The 24,428-nt window shown below is 38.9% G+C and overlaps 1 protein-coding gene across 1 annotated transcript; it reads left to right on the top strand.

The window, feature by feature from the left end:
• The first annotated feature begins 22,154 nt into the window (after positions 1–22,154).
• On the top strand, positions 22,155–23,664 carry LOC121479455 (MICOS complex subunit MIC19). The gene has a single exon (XM_041735080.1). It carries the CDS (start codon positions 22,265–22,267, stop codon positions 22,946–22,948), a length of 684 nt encoding a protein of 227 aa, XP_041591014.1. The 5' UTR covers positions 22,155–22,264; the 3' UTR covers positions 22,949–23,664.
• Positions 23,665–24,428: the final 764 nt, after the last annotated feature.

A 24,428-nucleotide genomic window follows, 5' to 3' on the forward strand; every position in this document is an offset into this window, starting at 1 on the left:
CACTTGGTGGAATGAACACTGGGTGTTATGCTATATGTTGGCAAATTGAATTCCAATAAGAAGAAGAAGAAAGAAAGAAAGAATGAATAAATAAATAAATAAATAAATACATACATACATACATACATACATACAATCTTTAAAAAGTATTTTTTTCTTCAGTGGTATTGTTCAGAGCAAGCATTCAAAATCTCAAAATCTGAGAGCTTCTCTATATAAAATGAAATTATTATTTATTATTTTGAAATGGACAATCCCCTAGACAGCATTTACAATCCTCTCTCAAAAAAGTTGCAAAATTATTTAAATTCATTTAAAGGTCAAATTGTTTGCAATAAAGAAATTTAAAGGTAGTTTTCAATTCACAAATAAGTGTGCTCTAAAAGACAATTTGTAATTCAATTATTCTTTCATTTGGACGTGTTTTGTGTTTTAGGTTTGCACATGCTGGTGCAGTCTCTAGGTTATTCATCATTTTTTATTCATTTTACAGATTTTTGTTTTAGCTTTCTGCTTACAAAAGTATGGTTAAAGTCTTAGCTCTTGGGAAAATGGTAATAAGGGCTTCTAGAAAGATGAAAAAGAGTATACCAGAGAAGAAAGCAGACATGAGGGTACTGTAGATTAGCCCCTTCTAGTACTTAATGCTCGGGATCCTGTCTTCTCTTGTCCTCTCAAAGCTACCACTTTGCAAGTCTCCCCTCTCATTACCCCCATCAATTACTGCTTCTTTATTGGTCCAGTTGTATCAATTATATCAGTATATAAACATGTTTTTATATTTCTATCTTAAACACACGCACACACACACCTCTTTTGATCCAATTCCCCCAAGAGTTTGTGCCCTATTTTTTCTGTTCCCCTTTACAGCAAATTCCTCAAAAGCATTGACTATACTCTCCAAATTCTCTCCTCCACTTCCTCCTTTAAAACTCATCTCAGGCATCTCTTCAACCCCCAAATCTCATAGGACTCTCTGAATCTGAGATAGGTAGTCTTTCTCTGCCCATTATATTTCCTACCACCAGGTATTGTATGACCTGCTTACTGGACACTTCTCTCATTACACTATAAGGATCTCCTGAACAAATATAATGTCTTATAAAATTTTGAGTGCCCTGTGCCTGTAACAATGTCTGGGAAATTATAAATAACTAATAAATGTTGCTGAATGGAGTCTTGAAAAATAATCAGTAGTCCACAGTGAACCACAAGAAGAGTATTCTAGACAGACAGAATGTGCAAGAGCACAAAGGCCAGAAAGAACATAACAGGTACGTTCAGTACAAGTCATTCAGTGTGGTGGGGAACACAGGATAGGGTGTGAGGGTGCAGAGAAACAAAGTCAAATTTATTGTATGCTGGTCATTAAGATTCTAATACCCTATGATAAAGAGATTTGACTTTATTCACAATAAAGATTCACAAAAGAAGTATAAGCTAGCTAGCAACTTGATCAGATTTTTATTTTAATTATGTTAACATTTACTGAGCTACCCTGTGCCTATTTCACATAGAAGGACATAACAGAAAATTTATTTGAGTTACCAGGGTACATAATCAAAAAGTAGTGGAGCAGGCATTCAAAACCAGATCACTCTGAGTACAGAAGACACTCTAATCTCAAAACGGAAAGATCCCTTTAGCAAAAACGAGGTACATTGGAGAGATGCACCTATTAGATGGCTATTGCAATAAGGCTGGGTGAGACATAATGATGCATGAACTAAGCTAAGCTTTCTGAGGGCAGAGACCACATTGTGTTCACCATTGTCTGGCATGATGTTCCTGACATATTTGTGTGTTTAATAAATATTTTCTGAACTAAAAAGTGACTGATAAGACGATAGGATAAATTTACTTAAGAAATAGAGTTGACAGATGGGAGGTAAAGTATGAGGGTTAGTGAAAAGATGGAGTTGAAGAAGCCTGGTTTTTAGTAGAGGGCATGAAGTGAATAGTGATGCCATTAACTGAGATGTGAAACCCCAAAGGAGGAGCAGGTTTGGTGGTGGTGAGGATAGCTCCATTTTGAGTTTGAGGTGCTTGAGTAGTGCTTGAATGGAGATTTCTGGTTGGTAACTGCAAACACAAATCTGGATCTTGGGAGGTTGGTCTGAAAATAGCCATATCGGCAGGCATCCATATAGAATACAGTATAAATGAACATGTGCGGCTAGAACTTTATGGGCAAAATGTGCAATAAAAGAAGGCTGCCAAGAATCAAATCTGAAACATAGCAACATTTTAGGGATGGGCAGAGGGTACTAAACCTATGACGGGTACTGCGAAGGAGTAAGAAAACTCAGAAAAAAAACAGTGCCATCAAAGCCAAAGAGAGAAGGTCAAGGAGGGAGTGATTCAGTGTGTCAGATTCTACAGGAGTCCTTACTTGAGTGTATCAGTCAAGGTAACAGAAAACATGGCAGGTATTTTAAACAAGAAGATACAGAATTTGCTGAATTAGCTAATTGTGGGAAGGGCCGAAGCAGTAGATTCTAGGCTGTGCTTTCCGATCAGTATAGAACTGGGTCATGTTTCTTCATTCTAGGACCCAAGCTGATGGCAGCTCTCCATCTGAAGAGTCTCTGGTTTGTCATGGCAAGGGGAAGGGAACAAGGACATAGAAAACGCTGTTTCCTAAAACTATCCAGTAGTGGCATATGTCACTTCCACTCATATTTTATTAGACAAAGCAGGTCAAATGGTGACGCCTACCTTCAAGAAGCAGAAGCATACTATCCTACTATGCACTTAGAAGGAGTGGTGGGCAGACCTAATGACTCCCCCAGGCAAGTTATTTAATTTTCTATACCTCCCTGTATTCATCTGTAAAAATTCTATTCTGCTTATCTCTCAGGATTGTTAGAGGGTTAAATGAAGCAATGTGTATAGGATTCTATAAACTGATTAATCTGTATTAAACCCCAAATAACTTGTAGGCATTGTTATGTTTCTCTATTCCTTTTAACCTTCCCCCTCCCCCTGCCCCGGCCCCTCCCTTTCAGCCCTGGACTTTATCTGTCCAGTCTGCATGTTCTGGTCTGCTAGTGCATTCATTCTCCAAGTGAGAACAGCCCTCCTCTCCAACCCCATCCCACAAAGCTACTTCTAGGGAAAAAAGAACAGAAAATTCCTCTTCTACCCTCTCAAAATAAATCAGAGTCCTCTCTTTGAAGACGAAAACTCAAGGAGATTATAAAATTATACCTAGGAAACTGCCCTATACCCTCTACCTCCTTGAATCAACAGCAATGGCCTGGGGTAATAAGCACTGAATTAGAGTTTGGGGCCAATTGATTCCTTAGTTCTGTGATCAACTACTGAGGGGATTTTCACTTTTAATCAGCCTTGAATGAATTAGAACTGCATATTCTCTAAGGCAGCATCTCACACAACCAAGATTGGTTTCTCTCATTGTGAATTCTCTCTTTCTCTCTAAGCCAGGGAGTTGTGTGCCTTCACAAACCTATTTTTGTCCTCTCCTGGGGAGCAACAGCATCCACCACAGCTGTAGCCTGGAAGGGGAAGTATCCAGTACAGCTGCCTGGGCTCCTCACACTAGGAGAAATGCAGAGGAATTTACAAAGCCACACATGGTCAGGGCAAACCATTCCCCTGAGCCTGAGACCCTCTTTGTCTCTCTCTTCTCACTCACCCTTTTCTGAATCTCCAGCTCCATGGCAGTCTAAGGCACACTGAGTTGTGCCCTGGTGCCCTAAGGTTTTCCTCTCCCCCCTAGTCTTTTGGGATTAAAATATCCTCCTGGAAATTCCTGGCACTGATGAAAAGCACCCAGCCACAGAATATCCCTTTTTGGTTCTGACTTTGCACTCTTAAAGAAGCAATGATGATATATTTCTCCATACTCTCATCTTCATCAAAAATACATTTCCTGGAATGTCTGAACTCTCCTCCTGCTTTCCTATAGAGTGCTTAGGAATGAATAAAGCCATTGGTCATAAGGTTGTCACCTGCCAACCCTGCCCACCCTCTTCCTACAAGCCTGAACACTCTACCAGTTTACTCACACAAGATAGACTGGTTCTAGCATGCCCTCTAATGGCATCAATATCCTAACGCCCATCAGTTGAGTAGCCAATGAATTAAACATCTACTATATCCCAACCATGCCATAGATGCTTAGGATATGGAATAGATATGATTCATGCAATACTTTGTTTTGCTGTCAAGAAATTAAATTTTATTGTAAAATAATTCAAATAGTAAAAAAATTCAGCAATTAATGTAGTACTAAGTAGATATAAACATTAGCATTTTGCTAAATCTTCTAAAGACTTAAATTGGTGAAAAAGAAAATGTTACCAAGAGAATCGAAAAGCTCTCTGCCAAAAGTTTAATTCTCCTTTCTCCCTCTCTCCTTCCCTCTTTCTTCCATTCTTTCTCCAAGGTAACTACTGGCCTACTCCCTTGGCCATGCATTACAAAATGAATGATTTTGACTTTTAAGAATATATCAAAATGGTATCATACTTTATAAGCCCTCTTGGACATTACATCTTCCATTCAAAATAATGCTTTTGACATTTATCCAATGTGACACACATAGTTAGTTCAGTATATCCTGCTACTTTACTGTTATTCTGTTATATGAGCTTACCATAATCCAACTTTTCTATTTTTGATGAATATATACACATTTAAAACTTTTTGCTATTAAAAATAGTGCTGCAGTGAACATTCTTGTATATGCCTCCTTGTTCATATGTGTGAGAATTTCTCTAGGGGAGTGTCTTTCAACCTTCTTTTGACAAGGATATACAGTTTGACTACATTTTATGTCATCATCCACAAGCCCAAGTGCAAGCACACATAAACATATGCGTGTGCATCTAACTGAAACAAAATTGAGGTGCAATCTGATGTAATTCTATTCTATTCTATTCTATTCTATTCTATTCTATTCTATTCTATTCTATTACTTTCTAAATTCTGAGAATGATGTACTACATTGATTCTATGACCCAGCAACGAGTCAGGACCTAAGATTTAAAAAACACTGGCTTGAGGTATACATCCGGGAGCAGAATTGCTTGGTCAGAGGGTATGAGCGTCCTCAACTTTATTAGATATTGTCAAACTATCTTCCCAGTGGCAAGATATATCCAAATTTAGAGATATTAAAATATGGGAAAATGTGCATTTTATAATCTAAGCTATGTGATATCTGAATACTAATTCTTTGTCTACAATATGAGTTTTCAATATTTTGTTTAGTTGGCCTTTTACTGTCTTTACATGTATTTTTTAAGTGGAAGTTTTTAGTTTTGGAGTAGACAAACATACTTTTTTTCTATATGGCTCATTTATTTATTAGTCTTTACGGTATTCCTACTTGATGTCATAAAGATAACCTCCTCCAACTTTTTCTGAACTTCTGCAGCTTCAGTTTTTTCACTATAGACCTTTCATCCATTTGGAATTGACATTTTGTGATAGTGTGATGTAAGGGACCACTGGCAATAACCAATTACCAAAAAAACATTTTGAGTAATCCGTCCTTTTCTCATTCATTTTTATTGCCATCTCAGTCATATACCAAAGGACTCAAAATATATGAGTTTGTTTGTGCTTCATTTTTTTCAGTTCATCTATTTATTTATCCCCACACAAATATCACAGTATTAATTTACTAAGGCTTTTAAAAATCTATCAAATTGTGTTATCTTGATGGTGTATTTTCCTATAATCTTCTAGAATCAGCTTGTCTAATTCTATGAAAAACCATGCTAAGGCCAGCTGGAATTACATTGAATTTATAGAGCAATTTTGGAAGAATTGTCCTAGTTCAACTATTTTTACAGTCCATCAATGTAGTATATCTCCTTATGCATTTAGTTATTCTTTCAAGTCTTAGAAAAGTTTTTGCATGTTCTGTTATTTTTATATTTTGAAAAGTGACATTTTACTTTATTGCATTTTCAAATCAATTAATGCAGTTGAAGAAAAATATATTTTTATCTTTTATTTAGCAAGCTTAATTATATAATTGTTTTTAATATTTGGTCTGTGTACTGTCTTGGATTTTCTCACAGGTAAGCATTATCTGTGAAAAAAGGTAACTTACAGTATTCATTCCAATTCCTAAACTTTTGTTTTCTGCCTTATATTTGTCTTGTTGCTACCATCACTTATATTAGAAACACATCTTAAACAAAGGAACATACTGAACTCCATAGTATGACATACCAAGAAGAACACAACCTTATTTCTATGTTAATCTTACCAAAAATGCATAATCTTAGCCCAGCTGTAAAACCAAACCAAACCAAACAAAACAAAATCCACACAAAACAGCAAACAAATCCAAACTAAGGCACATTCAGCAAAATAACTGATCAATATTTGTGCATGTGTCCAGATCCTGAAAGACAAGGAATCACTGGGGAATTATTACAAAATGCTGGGGACAATTATGTCTAAACAAGGAAATGTAACACAGAAACCTCTTTAGGAAACTAGACCAGGAAAAGGATATTATGGCGAAGTTTGAATAAGGTCTTTAGTTGATAAGCATTATACTGATGTTAATTTCCTGGTTGATAATTATAGTATGGGTCATGTAAAATGTTAATTATGGGGGATATTGGATAAGAGACATAAAAAAAATTTGTTTTTTTTTTCAACTTTTCTGTAAGGCTCATTGAAAATAAGTTAAAAAATCATAAGTTTGTAAATTGGCATCCTTGTGTTTGAGACTTTGCAGAAAAACCCTTAATGTTTGACAGTTAAAATATGTTGTTTGCTGTGTTTGTCAGGAAGGTACTCTTCACCTATTTAAAGGTTTCCTTCTTACTCATAGTTAGCTGAGTAAGTGTGTATGTGCCTGTGTGTAATAACATCTGAATGTTGAATTTCATCTGATACTTTTTCTACTTCAACTGAGATATTCAAGTACTTTGTTTCCACCTTTTTTCCCTTTTAAAATGTGTTTATTACATATTTCTGATCTTCTTACATTTGCTACTATCAATGCATCCTTATCTTTCTGAGAGAATCTCTCCTTTGTCATGTGTATTTCTTTAAGACGTGAATTTTTTAGAGAAGTCTTGGTTCATAGCAAAAATGAGAGAGAGGTACAGAGATGTCACAAACCTCTGCCCTCACACATGCATAGCCTGCCACATTGTCAACATCCCGTCACAGTGGTACACTTTTTGCAACTGGTGAACCCACACTAACACAATATTATCATCCAAAGTCCACAGTTTACATTAGGGTTCATTCTTGGTGTTGTGTATTTTATCATTTTGGACAAATATATAATGACATGTATCCGTCCAATAGTTTCACTGCCCTCAGCTATTTGTTGCTTGCTCCACAGTCACTTTTCACATACACTACTGGATTTGGTGTGCTAATGTGTCATTCATTGTTTTTATATCTATGTTCATTAGATAGATTACTAGTCATTTTACTTCCTAAAATTTCTATTACTTCATGGTCTATGGTCCTATTCTTTTTTTCCTACCGGGCTTCATTTTACTTTCTCATTTACTTATGGCTTTTGTATCGTTTGTAAGTCACTGTCATTTATTTATTTGTTTGTTTGTTTGTTTGTTTGTTTAATTTATTGATGCAGATTAGCATTCTCACACCTTTCTTCTTGGATCACTTGATACAGAATCTCATTGACTGTTATTTTCTCTGGTACTTTAAAGGTATCATTCTATGGTCTTCTGGCCTTTACTTCTACTGATAAGAAATTTTGTCACTAGCCCCATTTCTCTTCCTTTACAGGTAATCCGTTCTTCTTGTCAAGTTGGTGTGCTTGTTTAAGATTTTTTTTCTTTGTCTTTAATATTCCAAAGTCTATTGAGCATCTGTGATGCTCAGGGATGAATCTGAGGGTCATAACTTTTCTTAATTCTAGGAAATTATCAGCCATTATCTTTTAAAACATTGCCTCACATACATTAATTCCCTTTCTTCTCTAGAATTATTTGAATATATTTTGTATTTTCTTCTTCAATCCCTCATCATCCTTTCTCAATATTTCACATTTTATTTTTATGCTTTGATCTGTTTGTGCTTCTTTCTGAGCACTTGCACCAGATTCATCTTCCACTGAACTGATTTCCCCCCTCTTTGGCTATGTTTAATCTATTGTCTAACCAATTTATTAAGTTTATTAGCTTAAAAACTATTATTTTTATTTTTAGAGTACCTATTTTCTGAGTCCACATAATTCTTTGTCCTAACTTTCATTTTATTTCCCATTTCTTTTTTTTTATGTCTTAAACACTTCAATACTATTTTCTGGTGTATGGTTTTCGTAACTTCGAACCCTTGGGATGTTTTTTGTTATTTCCAAATAGTGTCCTTTATTGTTGTGCCTCCTATTTCTTCCTTGTGGTAGATCATTTCCTGTGTGCTCTTAATTTTTTTACTGTAAGCTAATCTTCAGATGTGTGTTTGTGTGTATATTTTTTGCTGGAGTCCCACGTGCCTTGATTGGAGGAGATTATTCTAGTGAGGTATTTTATATTTGCATTGATGTGGCACTATAAATATTTTACTACTCTGGACCAAATTTCATACTGATGTCCTTGTTAGTAGGCTGAAGTGCTCCCTCCCCCCAGTGATATGTTTAAATCATAACCCCTTATATCTATGAATGTGTCTTATTTGGAAATAGTATCTTGGTAGACATAATCAAATTAAGATGTGGTGTATTGGATTAGGGTGGACCCTAAATCCAGAGACTAGGATCTTTTTAAGAGAAAGCAGAAAGAGATTTTGATACAGAGACCTAGAGAGAGACATAAGAAAGAAGACCTTGTGACAATGGAGACCAGTACTGGGATGATGCATTCACAAACCAAGGACCACCAAAGATCACCAGCCATCACCAGAAGCCAGGTGAGAGGCCTGGAACAGATTCTCTCTCAAAGCCTCCATAAGAAGCCAACACTGTCAGTACTTTGGTTTTGGACTTCTGGCCTCCACAACTGTGACAGAAAGAAATTTCTGTTATTTTAAGCCACCTAGTTTGTGCCATCATATGGTCTAGCTTAGGATTTCCTATAAGGATAGTAAACTTCCCGTTTTTAGCCTTTGGAGCTTTTATCTGGGTTAGATACCTCCTGGCATCAGCTTAGACACTCACTGGCACTTGAAGGGTTCATTTGTCCTTATGAATGAATTTCATACTACTATTATTTTGTTTTAAATATACTATTCAGTACAGATAAGTGCACCTACAAGGAAACATATCTATCTGTGTTAACTTGGTCTGCCATATTTCTGAGCCCTGAAATCTGATTCTTATTTATAGACATAGAAATGAAATCCCAATAGAGTAATATTAAGGGAGAGTAAAATGCTCTATGGACACAAAGAGGCAAAGAGATGAGAAAAGTAGGAAGTGTGAAGGGATGCTATGTACCCCTCCAAAGTCTTCCAGGCCTCCAATTATTCTCATATCCAAGAAAATACAAGCTCCTTTCAGATAACCTGCAAGACCCTGTCTGCATTTCCTGCCTCATCTCTCAATACTTCCTCCCTCTCAGAACCTGACAGGCAGACAGCCACAGAGGTGTCTATCATTTCCTCAGATGCACTATTATCCCTTTCATGTGCTTGTCTCATGTATGAATTTCTTCTGAGAATATTCTTAGTTCCCTTCTAGTGTCCAAGTCCTGCATAACCTTCAGGCTTTCTCCAGATGAGAAATGCCCACCAGCTACTGATTAAAGAATGGGCAAGAGGGAAACAAAACTGAAATCAGGAGATCAGTTAGGACATGATGTGGTCTGAACTAAGATTTGGGAGTAGAGAGAAATAGATGGCACTTGCATGGGAAAAGTCATCAACTTCCTATTATTAAATGTGGTATTGTCCTGTCAGCAAAGATCTTGTGCATATTTTCTTTATCTTTTTTAACAGATCAGAAATTCCTTCAGAAAAAAAAATTCCTTCAGGTCAGGAATATAATGGAAACACATTTTTATCCTGTACAGAGCCGATTCCAGGAGTTTGCAATAATGCAATAAACATTTTTTGAATGTGGGGATAAAGGGATAAGTTCATGAGCATATAATCACTGAAAACATATTTTCCCTCATATCCCATGTGCCCCTTTGAGGGGTTGCATTTTGGTTTTTATTTGGGAAGGACTGGTATTTTTGTTTTGTTTTGTTTTTTTTTGAGAGGAGCTGATGGAATTCATTGTATAATTCTATAGTTATGTCTCCCGTTTTAATCTATTATTTTTCTACCCTCGTTGTGCCTTGCGAGATCTCAAAGAAAGGGCTTTGCTCATTCTATGTAACCACAGAGGGCTTAGCATATTTTTGTCCCTCATTAAATGTTAACATCAACAAGAGCATCATGAAGAACGATTACACAAGAGGGAAGTAAACAGAAAGCAAGAGTTGGCAAGCACCAAATGGATACACCCACTTCTCCCCCCCAAACTCCTGATTATAGAAGGTATTTATTTTTTCAGCATTCTTAACTCTTTCATTTCTGGCTAAAAATATGGAACTGAATGGATTGCAAAAATCATTTTTCTAAAGAATTCATCAGGAACTCAAAAAATTTTTTCACTGCAGCAGAAATTCTAAGAATCATAAAACATTTATTCTTTTGAAATCTTCAAGGTCAGCAGCATCCATATTAGTGGAAATAGTACATGCAGTCCTCATTTTCCTTTTTCTCCAAGTTAAAGTGCTCCAGTGTGAGAGGAGCTCTCTTGGTGGCAATGGACCGTGCTCTTGTCTATAGCAAAACTAGGAAATACATTTTTAAAAAAGCAGGACCCAGCTACCAAACACCTTGTCTCCATCAACAGTTCTGGCTAGATCAGCTGCTTTCTGATTCTAATTAAGTCTTTCCAAAAAAATTATATGTCAGCAGAAGTGAGAGAAATAAAGGAAGCATTTTTACTTGGCAACAGTGCAACTTTTCGTTGGCCAAAAAATATGTGAATGAAGTAAGCTTTTAAAAGCTTATGATTTCTTTGTCAATATGAGCCTAATAAATTAAAATTGGAAATATTTTCTGCCATCCCCATAAGATCTCATCAATCATCAGTGTGCTTCATCTCCCTGCATCCTACCTCGAATCCAACAAGGGAAGATAGCTGGCAAGCTCTGGGGCTTAGTTAAGGCAAGCCACATTTTTAGTAAAGAAACAGGACTCCTACTAAAGGAAGTTTGAAGAGCTAGCTGCAGGTTTACTTTTTAGATGTGCAAAAGGGAAAAGGGTGTTTTTGATGGGGGGAGGAAAAAAGCCTTTGGAATCATCAAAGTTGGTGTTTGTTTGCATCACAGCTCAGTGGCAGCACCAAAGACCCAAAGACTGGGAAATGAGAGGAATGAATTAAATATCCTCACATCTACATCCTTCAGTTTGAATGTTGTATTGCATCACCCAGGCAGAGAAGTAGGTGTTCTCTGAAGATAAATATTAAAAGACATTTACAAGAAAAAAATTGCACTCTGGTTAAATCTCAGAACTATTTTTCTCCTCCCCAATATCTCTTTAGGCTACGATATCATTAACCTGTTTGTATATGGTAAAAATATAATATAGACTGAAGCCTTGAATGTCCTCCTTGTTTTTTTGAAAAGGAAAAGAAATAAGAGGGCTTTTTCATTTGGATCATTTGGACATTAAGCTCTAAAGCCATCAAATCATGAAACTCAGAACATCATAAAAAATTCCTGAAGACCCAGGAGTCATAAACCGAGACGTGTACAGATCATAACTGAGTGTGAACTATGTGAAGTGATGAGAACTACAGTGAAATATACAGCCTGATTCATTAGAGTGTGATTTTTTTAAGTTGTCAAATAAATTTTAAAATTTTTATTTTTTTAAAGTTATTTTTTTTAAGTTTTTATTTATTTATCCATGAGAGACACAGAGAGATGCACAGAGAGAGGCAGAGACACAGGCAGAGGGAGAAGCAGGCTCCATTCAGGGAGCCCGATGCGGGACTCGATCCCGGGTCTCCAGGATCAGGCCTTGGGCTGAAGGCGGCACTAAACCACTGAGCCACACAGGCTGCCCAATTTAAAAAATTTTAGGACACACATTCTCATCTACAAAGTCTCTGAATTTTAACTTATAACTCTGACCTGATAAAAGAGTTGCAAAATTTCTGACCATTTTCAGATTTCCAACGAGAAAGGCCACTCTCTTAGAAGTTGGATAGAATGCTCTGATGGCAACCTGGCTTTTACAGCCACTTTCGCTCATCTTTATTATATAAAGCTCATATATTTATTATATATACTCGGCAGAGTAATGTGGATTTTGATCTAACTCTTAGATGCAGAAACCCTGAGTGGGGGCTGTGAGACACGGCCCTCCTGGAGGACCGGGGCCAAGCCAGTGGCCTGCTGCTGGAGAGGATGGTGGACATGCCCGCCAACAAACAAGTGCTTGATATTCCAGAAAGAGTAACTCCCTCCTTCTCTCGCATGTTTGTGTCTCCACGGGGCCCCTCTGGAACAAACCCAGATGCCAGCCCCTGCCTCCCAGGGCTGGGCCCTGAGGGGTGGCCTGGACCAGTCTGAGGGCTCTTGGCTGGAGGCCACAGGGCTGCTCAGAACCTGGGAATAAAGTGTTTTCTGCTGCTCACAAAAAAATAAATATAAATAAATAAATAAATAAATAAATAAATAAATAAATAACATACAGCTCATATATATTCTGATGCTGACATATCAACAAAAACAAAAGATTTTCTTTACTTCTGTGGCTAAAATAAAATTTCATGTTGCAAAAGCTCTTCCCTACTGAGAAATCTACAATTGTTTTCTACCCTAAGGAGAAATGATTATATTCTAATAACATTGCAGCTACTCCATAGGAAACCAGAATCTAGAGCCCACAGTTCCCATTTGAGCTCTACAGACACCATTGCGTGAAGCAATGACGTCCCTTGGTATACATGTTAACCAATGGTATAACATTGAATAATTAATGATGTGTGGTTGGTGGAAAGATTATTGGCTAAGAATAGGACAGATGTGAGTTCAAATTCTGACTCTGCTTACTATCTGATAAACATGCTATCTAAACGTTTTGGATTTAGGAATTAACTAAATCCCCAAACTTACAAAATATGAAGCCTGGGATATTTAAATGTCTTGCATATGGATTGGTCCTTGTCTGGAGAAAGACTAAGCCTGCAGAAGAGAAGAGCCATGGAAGGGCATTTGGAATCTGAGCTGGTAAGAGGCTAGAAATGAGGTGGGGGCTGATATCAGCTCCCTTACAAGAATTTAACAAGAGCATCATTTTTCCAGTTTTTGTAGCAGTTTTTGATAATGCTGTTTCCTATAAATGCACTTGCATAAAATATCATGTAAAGAGCTGGCTTTGCACTGGGTGTTATACACAACTGATAAATTGTTGAAAACTGCATCTCAAACTAATGATGTACTATATATGTTGGCTAATTGAATTTAAATTAAAAAATAAAGAGGTGACTTTGCTATAATTTAAGTCTTTGCCCTGACTTTGCTATAATCTAAGTCTTTGCCCTTCATATTCAAATAAATATTTCCTTTGATGTCATTTTGTTAGGGTATTGATTAATTGACACTAATAGCTCAAATTAGAAGTCACACCCCATCTCTAAGAAAGAAGTATAATTTAATTTGCTTCCTGGAAAAAGGGGAAAAAAAGAAATTTTCAACAGAGCCAAGTGGGCTATGGTATAACTTTCACTTGCCCCTCTTTAACCTTTTCCACATTGTGTGCTATGTAGGAGGCTGAATTGTATGGAATAAACAAAGGAATCCCTTGACCTTCAGCTTCCATTTTGGTTCTACCAATGGGAGGAACCAGCAGAAGTTCAAAGAGTGGGAGGGATAAGAGGTGGAGGTTGACAGAGCTTGGCTTTATGCTTCTGCTAGAATCATTATAAACTGTCAGGTTGCTTTTTCCTATCTAGCTCTTATTACAAGCTCCTTTTCTTGTCCCTCAGGCATGGAAGTGGTAGCAGCAATCCTTTTGCTTCTCTAAACCTTTCCTTTATCTTTGTAAATTGATCTGTCTGGGGAATGGCCCCTGGGAAGCACTCCAACGGAGATATGTGGGCATGAAGTTTGTTAGGGAGTGCTATTAGAATCAAAATCTGTAGGAAGAAAGGACAGGAAACAAGAAAGGACAGAGGAAGAGGTTGGGCCAACCCAAAGCAACTGGGAGCTCTGAAGCTGGGATGGACCTTCAGAGCTGCCTTGTTGAGGCAGAGATCAGCCCCTATGCTGACAAGTTACTGGATGTGGACAGCCCTAACATAGGAGCATGAAGCTGGGTGATGTGACTGTCTTCAGCCTATGGGAAATAGGTCCTGCAGACCTGACAAGAAATTTGAGCAAGACAGTGCAGCGTCCATGGCAATCCACTTTTTGTTTTTCTTGAATCAACCTCTTTTTATATGTTATGTTAAAGCTCCTCCAGGATACCAGTTGACCTCTTTTCCTGGGTGAGACTTATAAAAAGAAAGCTAGTGGGTAATAAACCTTTTTTCATCTGGTCTCAAGATTACACTGTGACTTATCTTCCTCCTTTATTTTACATTTTAGATTCCCCTTTTTCTTGGTTAGCACTTTGGCTGGTCTAGTTGGCAGGTGAGGTGACCCCGATTTTCATTCCTGAGGACTCCAAGCCCTTCATCACCATGCCTTTATCATTTTATGGCTGTGGCAGTTGTCCATTTATCATCAAAATTGGGAAAGAGGATTCTAAGGGACACCCAGCGAATTTGCTTAATTTCCTTGTATGCCTTGTGTATAAACAGTCGCATCTTCTGAAGATCAGTTCCATCTCCTGTTTAGGTAGAGATTCCTCTTACATGCAGGTATCTTGGTGTAAGAAACCCAATGTTTCCAGAAGACAGGTTTTGTTTAATATTCAGTTGGATCCTTGTTGTATTCCCTGTTGGAAATATGTCTCTTTGGGTACCAGGACCTCTAAACCCACAGAGCTTAGGCACAAATTCCCCAACAGCGTTGATCATACTGATGGGAAGTAAGGTTATTACTGTTCCCATCCCTTGATTCCCAGGGATATTTTACCTGTTGGAGACACAGCATCATATATATCTGTTTATTTAGTTTATGTATTACATCTGGGAGGATGGTGTTCCACCCTTACAAGATAATGTCCCCAGGCTGACACATCAGCAATGCCTTCAACAAACCTTTCCATCATTCTATTTGGCAACTTCTCAATGGTGAAGTATGTGATAAGACCCATGGAGCCCATGGTTACTTGACCACTCTTGCAACTTCTTTCTTGTGAAGTGACTCATTTGTTTTGATGGAATATTATGTGAGATGTCATGTTAATGGCATGACATTCTCTCAGCTTTAAAATAGTGGTGTCAGCTGAGGCTGTACAGGTAGGAAAAGTAAACTGAAATGGGAAATATGAATCAATTCTCATAAAAATGAATCACTGCTCTTTTTAGCATTGATGATATCCAACATAGCCAACTTTCTGCCGAGTGGCTGATTGGTTTCAAAATAAAATTCCATACCAGGGAAGAGTGTGTGTGGGAAGGACGGGAAGGGGGAAATCATTGTTTTCTGTTTCCTGTTGCTTGTAGGTTGGATATCTGTCGATATCAGTGGCTAGGTTAGCACTGGGGAGTGATAGTTCATGTTGTTGGGCCCATGCATAACCTCCATTCCTACCACCAGAACTATTCCATTCACATACTGTTGAGTATTGACATCTGACGATAGAGGCTGGCTGTTATCAACTAGTCAATTAATTCTGTCCTGCCTACTTGTTGGTTTACTGGTGGATTTTTTTTTTTTTTTTTGTAGTGGGTGCTCTCAGGTGACCATTATCAGGGAGTACAAAGACCTTTGTACTTCCTTCTCACTACCATTAAGTCCATACATAGCTCTCTGATCCAGACTCTGTTAATCTGATCTTTCCATCTGTTTAGCTAAGCCATTTGTTTGTCCATGATTTTGAATATATTCTCATTTGAAGAGGAGAAAGGGAGAAAGAGAGGAAGGGAAAGAAGAGAAAGAACAGTTGAAATATTGGTTGCTCATTTCACGAAAACACTTAAGTAATCAGAGTACGGTGGTAGGTTTTGCACATTCCCACATAGTTTAAGGATCTGAAGACTCTAAAGACAAATATTTTTTTTCATACTTGAAATACTCAGCAAGACAAATAATGCTGATATTTGAGTTACTTCAAACATGAATTATTTGACACATCCATAAATCATCTTCTTTTCTGAAATTTGCAGCAAATTAAAAACAGGCAGATAGAGAAACAGCTTTCAGAATGAGGTAATTCCAAATAAATTTACATGAATTCAGGAAATAAAGAATGCTCCCTCCTTTGTAAAATATTAAAGCAGAGAGGAGAAGGAGAAGGAAGAGGGGGATCCAAGAAACATGCAGGACTTCCACTCATGCTAGACACACCTCTCATCCTCTCTCTGCAGCTCACATTAAAAGAGAGCAGGAAACAGGGAATTGCCATTTCCTTCCCATTTCCAAATATTTTAAGGAGCTCAGGTTTTTCTCCATGATGCTTCCCCTGGCATATTCAGCCTTTTTCCCCAGTCCCAGTATCAATTACAGCTTTAGCTCTGATTGGTATCAAAGGCTTTATCCCTGTTAAAAACCAAACACTCTATGTAGAGAGACTAAAACTTGAGTGTCCTTTTTGTCATTTATTACTCACATTCTTAAAAACTTTTAGTTGAATGTCTCATAAATCCTGGGTTCTGGGCGTATGTGGATGAGCAACACAACCTGTCTGAGTCCAAATATAACAACATATCATGCACATGGCAAAAGAATAAAGGGGATTATAGAAACAAATATTGGGGCATTCATTCCAGTCTGGGAGGAATGGAGTGATGGTGTTAGAGACTTGACATTGAAGCTGAGATCTGAAGGATACTTAGGAGTAAGACCAGAAGGAGGAGACAACTGGAGAGGCAGCAAGAACAGGTAATAAAAGACTGGAGTCTATCCCAAGGCCAGTAGGAAGCCACTGATGAATTTCTTTCTTCTCTCCCATTTCGCTCTCCTTTTCTCCCTCCCTCTTCTTGCTGCCCTTCTCCTTCTTCTTCCTCCTCTTCTTCTTTGAAAAACAGCCCTACTGACCCGCTGAAAATGGAAGAAATGCAAGGACTTAAGAGCTGTTTTGAAGGTAAATTCAACAGAACTTGGCTACAACTGATGTTGGGATTAAGGGACAGCCAGGTATAACAGAGAACACCCTGATTTTTCTCTTCACCTGTGAGTAGATGGTGGTCTCAAAGACCAAGGTTGGGAGCAGAGGAGGAGAAGGAGCAGGTTCCCTTTCCATTCATCTACCACAAGTAGAAATATATCCTTTACACAGAAGACTATGGTTAAGGATTCTTTTGTTCACTTTTTTTTTATATAGATCTCATTTCAGATTTCATTTTAAAATGAATTGATTTGGAGCCTAATTCCTACATGATAGCAGGGAATAAATACTTTTCATTCAAAAAGTCCATTGAATTGAAAATGCATTTTCACGTGGAATACAAGTATAGGATAACCTAAAGAAGCAAAAAAGAAAAAAAAAACAAACAAGAATTAAATAAACACTGGTCAATTTACACCAGGCCTGGAAAACTCAATAATATTCTTTAGTTTTGGAGTCTTCCAAAATTCAGGCCTAAATTTCCTACCCTTCCAATATCTACACTCATATTAATCTGATTCAATATCATGACTTTAAACACCATCCACACTTAGAAGACTCCTAAGTTTCTATCTTCAACTTCAATCTGTCTGGTCAATTTCATATTCATATATTCAACTCCTTAATCAATACCTCCACATGACATCTAAGAAATGTGTCAAATGTAGCACGTGTAAAACCGAATTATCTTCCCCCAGATTCCACCCCACTTTAGTTCTGTTCTATTTCTATCATTAAAAAGCAAAATATCCCCCAAATTGAGAAGGCACTTTGAGACCAGAAAATGAGGCAGGCCACTCCATATAGTTGACACAGATTTATCTGGGGTAATTTACTGACAGGCGGGATCAAGCAGAGGACATGGCAGCTGCATAGCTATTCCCTGAAAAATCCAGACCTTAGTCCACAAACTTTATAGAGTGAGGGGACCTGCAGAAAGGCATTGTAGTGAGATTACAGGGTGTACACACACCTCAAAGGTCAGCTTGTGTGCCCTTAATTGACAGCTAACCTTCAATTAGAACTCAAAGCATCACCTCTGCATCAGGAAGGGAAAAGACCAGGTTGTCTCTAAGGAATCGTAGGAGGCCAAAGCAAGCCTCCCTCCTTCCTGGTCTCAGCAGGAATTTTTAAGGTATGTATATTAATTTCGCAGGAGCCCAGGACATATAGTCCCAAGAGAGATCATTGAGCAAACATGGACAAGATGGAGGGCCAAAATGGAGTCAGTATCGTCAGTGCTCCCACATTAGCCATCTAGCTCTTTAGGACAAAAACTTTCTCCCCTATACCACATTCAGCCCTTCCCTAAATCTGTTTTTGCCACTTTCAGGAAGTACCCAGATTCTGGCTACTTTGCACCATATCATCTCTAATGCTGCCACTCTGGTCTGAGCTGCCATCATATCTCACCTGGATTCCTGAGGGAATTTTGTAACGTGTTCCCTTGCTTTTATCCTGAACCCTACAGTTCATGTTCAGTAGAGAAGTTTCTTTTATAACAGAAGTCATATTAGTCATGCTATTTCTCTGTTCAAAAGCCATCAAAGGTTTCCTAACTACTGAAAATAAAAGCCAAGGGAGTCGTATAGGATCAGATGGACATGGAGGTAACTCCCTGACCTACTTCAAGTTTTTGCTTAGATTTTACTTATTTAGTGAGTCCTTCCCTGACAATTTTATTTAAAATTATCATTTTGGGGTGTCTGGGTGGCTCAGTTCCTTAAGTGTCCGCCTTTGGCTCAGGTCATGATCCCAGAATCCTGGGATAGAGTCCAAATTCAGGTTCTCTGCTCATGGGGGAGTCTGCTTCTCCCTCTCCCTCTGCCCCTCTTCCCATTTTTGCTCTCTCTTTCTCTGTCAAATAAATAAATAAAATCTTTTTAAAATAAATTAATTAAAAAGAAAGTAACATTGCCATTCCTCTTTCTCTGGCACTTCCAATCACACTCTGCCGTCGGCTCCCCAATCTTGTTCTAAAATTTCTTTCTCCATGGCAGTTATCAACTTCTAACAAAATATGTACCTTACTTATACATTATACTTATTGTGTATTGTCTTTGTCTTCCCACTAAAGTAGAAACTCCATGAGGACAGGGATCTTTATATGTTTTTGTGTTTGACATATTGCAAGAGCCTCAACCTGTCCTGACCCATAGTAGGTACTCAAAGGTGTTTGTTGAACAAATGAATGCCTTCTTTCTGCTCATGAAGCCACATGGTCAGCTGTACACTATATCATTACAGATACTTGGTTTCCCTGCCTGCAAAGAACTCAGAAATAGCCATGTGACTTAGTTAGCCAATGAATACTGAACTGAAGAAATAATGCGTTATATTTGGTCAGCAGCTGTAAGTAGCAGCTTGTGGTTTGCCATGCCCTCTCTTCTCCACCTCTGCATTGATGAAGCATGTTTTGAGATGGAGCCTCCTACATTCTGGCTTCCTGAGTGTCAATGATGAGGAGAACCCTCTTGCAGATCATGATGGACATGCAATCTAATTATAAATGAACTTTAGTGTTATAGGTTATCCTCACTGATACAGAATCAAAGTCTGGGATTTTCATATTCAAGTTCGATATTATTGGATGCCTAGAATCCATTGCACTTTATTAATATTTCTATAATCGTGCTCTTACAATTGAGATAGAATATCAAGGAATCACGCTAGGCTTTTAGAATCAAGGGTGATTGGAATGCACGTAAGAGAAGGTGTTCCATGTTTTCATTGTCTCTTGAAACATCAAGATATAAGGAGACTCTGATGCTAGAGGAACAGTAGTGATAGTTCACTTCCTGAGGCAGCATGCACATAATAGCCAGGAAAAAGATAAATCAGATGTGGCAGATAAGCAATTACAGTGTAAATGAACCTTGCCTAGGTTGGGATCAGTGTGTCATCAAGTAAGTTCAGGTCTCTTCACAATGACATTTTTAATCTGTTTGCAGAGTATTGTTCACCTGTCAGTGTTTCACACTATACTTATATAAGAGGGATGCTAAATCCTGAAAAAGACCAAAATGGCCAGCCTCTCCATTGCTCTTCAGGCAGTGGAGATGTTCTTAAAGCCCACAAAGAGTTCAATTTGATAAACTTAGAACCAGAGAGACTAAAAAAATAAAAATTAAAAAAAAAAAAAAAAAAAAGAACCAGAGAGACTACTTGGGCAATGGATGCTTAGATCCCCAGACCAATTGCCTCTGGCTGTGGGCAATGTTATCTAAGTAGCCCAATGATTAATGCAAATATTTTATTTTTTAATGCATGCTGTGAGCTGAAAAATTGAGCAATGACTACATAAAATGTGATATGTGATAGAAGACTTTAAGGTGTTATGGGAAGTCACAGAGGGAGAGTCCATCTATGCTGCTTGATTTCATTAAAAATTAAATAAAAATATCTGCCTAAAGCCAACCATAGAGCAACCATAGGTAACTCCTCAAGGGTTACAGTATAGTTATATTCCAATGCTTTTGGAAATCTTGTCAAAATCTTTGCTTAATTCTTAAAATTTTTAAAAATTATTATTGCTGGATAAAATGTGATAGAGATTCTAGTGAAAAAGTATTCTAGAAATGTAACTGGATTAATCTATGACCCAAGAGGAAGTTTTCCCAGATTTTGGAGGACTTGTGTACAGAAAATTTATATGTAGAGTCTGTAACATCATGGACAGTCATGCCCCTGGCGGCCAGATGAACACTTCTTTTTTGCCCATGGCAGCCAGATGAACACTTCTATGTTGACCAGCAGTTTGGTAAGGGTTGTGACCCTCTGTCTGTAGGTATGTTTCCACCCTCTTTTTTACACTATTCCCATCCTGCTCCATTATCACTTGTATAAAAGTCCAGAGAACCCATGACCAGACATCTTGGGGCAGGTGTGAGGAAGAGCATGCACACTTGAGTTTCCTTTTTTCCCCACCTCAAGCCTGACCTGAGAGTTACAGCTAGTGATCTTCTCTGCTCAAAGAGGGTCAAAATCCCAGGTGGTCACAGGCTGCTGTCACACTTATCCTGACCAATTGCTTAAGGTGAGTGAGAATGGGAGGTCCCAGAGCAGTACCCAGTTTCCTAACATTGATGCAACATCTGTGAAATGTTGTTGGATAATTGGAAACATTGCTGAGATACAAAGACCTCAGAGCATGTTTCTGCCTCAGTGTTCAACAATAGGTCTGGGAAAGGTTATATGATAATTCACTTACCCATAACATGTGTAGGAAAGTGAGTAAAGGGATACACCTGCATTTTTAAAAATAATATATGATGGTTCCCAGAGGCTGCAACATTGAGAGGTAGGTGGCCTCCCTAAAAAAATGGTCAAATTGGGCTGGGGGCGGGGGGGTCTTATGACACTCCACTTCTCACCCAGTCTTGGTTACAAGATAAAATAGCCCAATTGACTTGCCCCTTCAACATCTCCATTGGATGTCTTCTCTATGCCTTACTTCTGACGTTTGAGAAAAGCACATTGTCTGGGACATGGGGAAGGGCTGCCACATGTTCCCCTCTTGCTAGAGCCAGAGCTCATTGAGGCATATAGGATGGTCCTACACCTCTGAGCTCCAACCCCAGTGAGAACACCAGGGCCTGTACCCCCTGGGCACTGTACATATATGCACAGTGCTCAGAAGAACATTTTCAAAACCCTGAAACTTTGGCATCGTGGGTACATCTGCCTGGGAAGGAGACTATGAAGCAGTCACTTCTAGAGGTGCTGTTGATTTCAGCCAAAGGTATAACTTGCTGGAGAGGCATCAGGATAAGATCTCTCTTCATTCCTTTTGTTGTACATATTTCTAGTGTGTAGAATATTTTTCTGACACCCACCCATTCATCAGTGGTGAATCTCTTAAACTTCAAGGTATGCTATTTAATGGCATGTTTTTATTTTAAAAGAACATATCTGGGCCCGGCGCCTTCTCCTTGCCTGTTGGGGTCGTGGCCTTGCTCCCGCCGCGCGAGGAAGGCGTCCGCCGGTGCGTCCACGCGCGTGTGTGCGCGTGGGGCCTGAAGTCCTCGTGCGTCCGGGCCAGGTCTGTGCGGGCGCGGAAGCAGGAGCCATGGGCGGGACCGCCAGCACCCGCCGGGTCACCTTCGAGGCGGACGAGAACGAGAACATCACCGTGGTGAAGGGCATCCGGCTTTCGGAAAATGTGATTGATCGTATGAAGGAAACCTCCCCATCTGGTTCCAAGTCTCAGCGGCATTCCAGTGCTTATGGTGCCTCAGTTTCTGATGAAGAATTGAAGAGAAGAGTAGCTGAGGAGCTGGCATTGGAGCAAGCCAGGAAAGAGTCTGAAAACCAGAAACGACTAAAGCAAGGCAAAGAACTGGACCGGGAGAGGGCTTTTGCCAATGAGCAGTTAACCAGAGCTATTCTTCGAGAGAGGATATCAAGCGAAGAAGAACGAGCCAAGGCAAAGCACCTGGCTAAGCAGCTGGAAGAGAAAGATCGAGTGATAAAGAAGCAAGATGCGTTCTACAAAGAGCAGCTGGCTAGACTGGAGGAGAGGAGCTCAGAATTCTACAAAGTCACCACTGAACAGTATCAGAAAGCTGTTGAAGATGTGGAAGCAAAGTTTAAGCGGTATGAGTTTCATCCTGTCTGTGCTGATCTGCAGGCCAAAATTCTCCAGTGTTACCGCCAGAACACCCAGCAGACCCTCAGCTGCTCTGCTCTGGCCAACCAGTACATGCACTGTGTCAATCAGGCCAAACAGAGCATGCTTGAGAAGGGAGGATAAAGTCAACTTTTAGAACAAGCAAAACTCAACGTTAATTCCAGAGGTGGAACATTTTTTTTTCCTAGTAAGAAAGTAACCCATTTAAGGAGAAAACGATTAAAGAGAAGCACCAGAGAGCAGATTCAGCCGAAGCATATCCCAGTTTGATCAACTGCAGTTTGAAAAGCCGAGGCCTAGATCAGGGATCAACAAACAAGGACACACTGCAGTGTTAGTCAGCCCTGTTCGTGACAATTAAAAGAGAAAGGCAGCCCTCTCCACCTTTTTAACTTTCTAGTTCAGCTTGCTCTTCTTACCAGGCTCCACGGTTGGGTAAACCCTCACTCCAGCAAAGCTGGGTTTGGGGCTTGGGATGGGGGCTAGGGTCCTTGGAGTGGGGAGGGGAGGGCACTATACCTCCATCTCAGCCCAGAAATGCTGGGTGCAGTCATCTCAGCTCTGGCGTGTTGGTTTTTTTCTTTTTCTTTTCTCCCTTGACTATAGAAGAGCTACTTCATTTTAACTTATTATGGTGATCATGTACGTAAGACAAAAAGGAGAGAAAAATGTACCTCTTTTACTGGAATAATGTTTATGATTACAAGTGAAATAACGCATTTTTTATCAACATAAAGGCAACCTTGGCTTATACAACCTCTTCTCGATCATGAATACTGACATCTTTACTGCACTCACTATCAATAATAAATATATTTTCCAAAGAAAAAAAAAAAAAAGAACATATCTGTTCAAGTGCTATTTATTAAAAGCACTTTACTGAAATCTTCCTGTGCTTCCTGAGGCTCTACATTTTCTCTCAGAGTATATTTAGAGTGAGCCTGTCTCTCCAGCATCCTTAAGAGACAATCACTGTGGGGGACTGTGGTAGGATCTCTGGTAAGTGTCCCCCATCCCACTGTCTCAGTTTCAGGATCATCTGCAAAGCAGGGTGCAGAGAGAGCAGGCCTACACTTTTCTGTTGCTCACAGGCATGCACACACACCCACATACAGGCATATACATGCATTCGTGCACGTGCAGACACATGCACACACACACACACAAGGTGATTTAAGGATAATGCAGCCTTTTAGTATATAATCCCACTTCTGAATTCAAAGCATATGGTTAAGTTCTGATTTTTTTAAAAAATAGCCAATTTGCATGCTTGCTGCACACAAAACTGGTTTGACTTAACTTGACTTTTTCCGGCTGAAAACTTTTTCAGTTGCTGCCATCAATGGAAAACAGATTAAGAGACAAATTTCAAATGAATGCTTGAAGCCCTTTCTTGAAAGGGGGAAAACAGAAGGGGAATGCTGTGCCGGGTCTGCTTTTTGCAAGGCTTGCTGTCATCAATACCGGCCTTATTCCTCTGCATTCACAGCATATATTTAACTGATGCTGAAATGTGCTGGGTTTGTGAAAATGTGATTGAGCCCATCCTGTGAAAATTTTGGGGTTACATCATTTACTGCAATACGTTTTTTTTGCATAAAAG

This window comes from Vulpes lagopus, chromosome 2 (genome assembly GCF_018345385.1).
Source record: "Vulpes lagopus strain Blue_001 chromosome 2, ASM1834538v1, whole genome shotgun sequence".
NCBI classification, from domain to species: Eukaryota; Metazoa; Chordata; class Mammalia; order Carnivora; family Canidae; genus Vulpes; species Vulpes lagopus.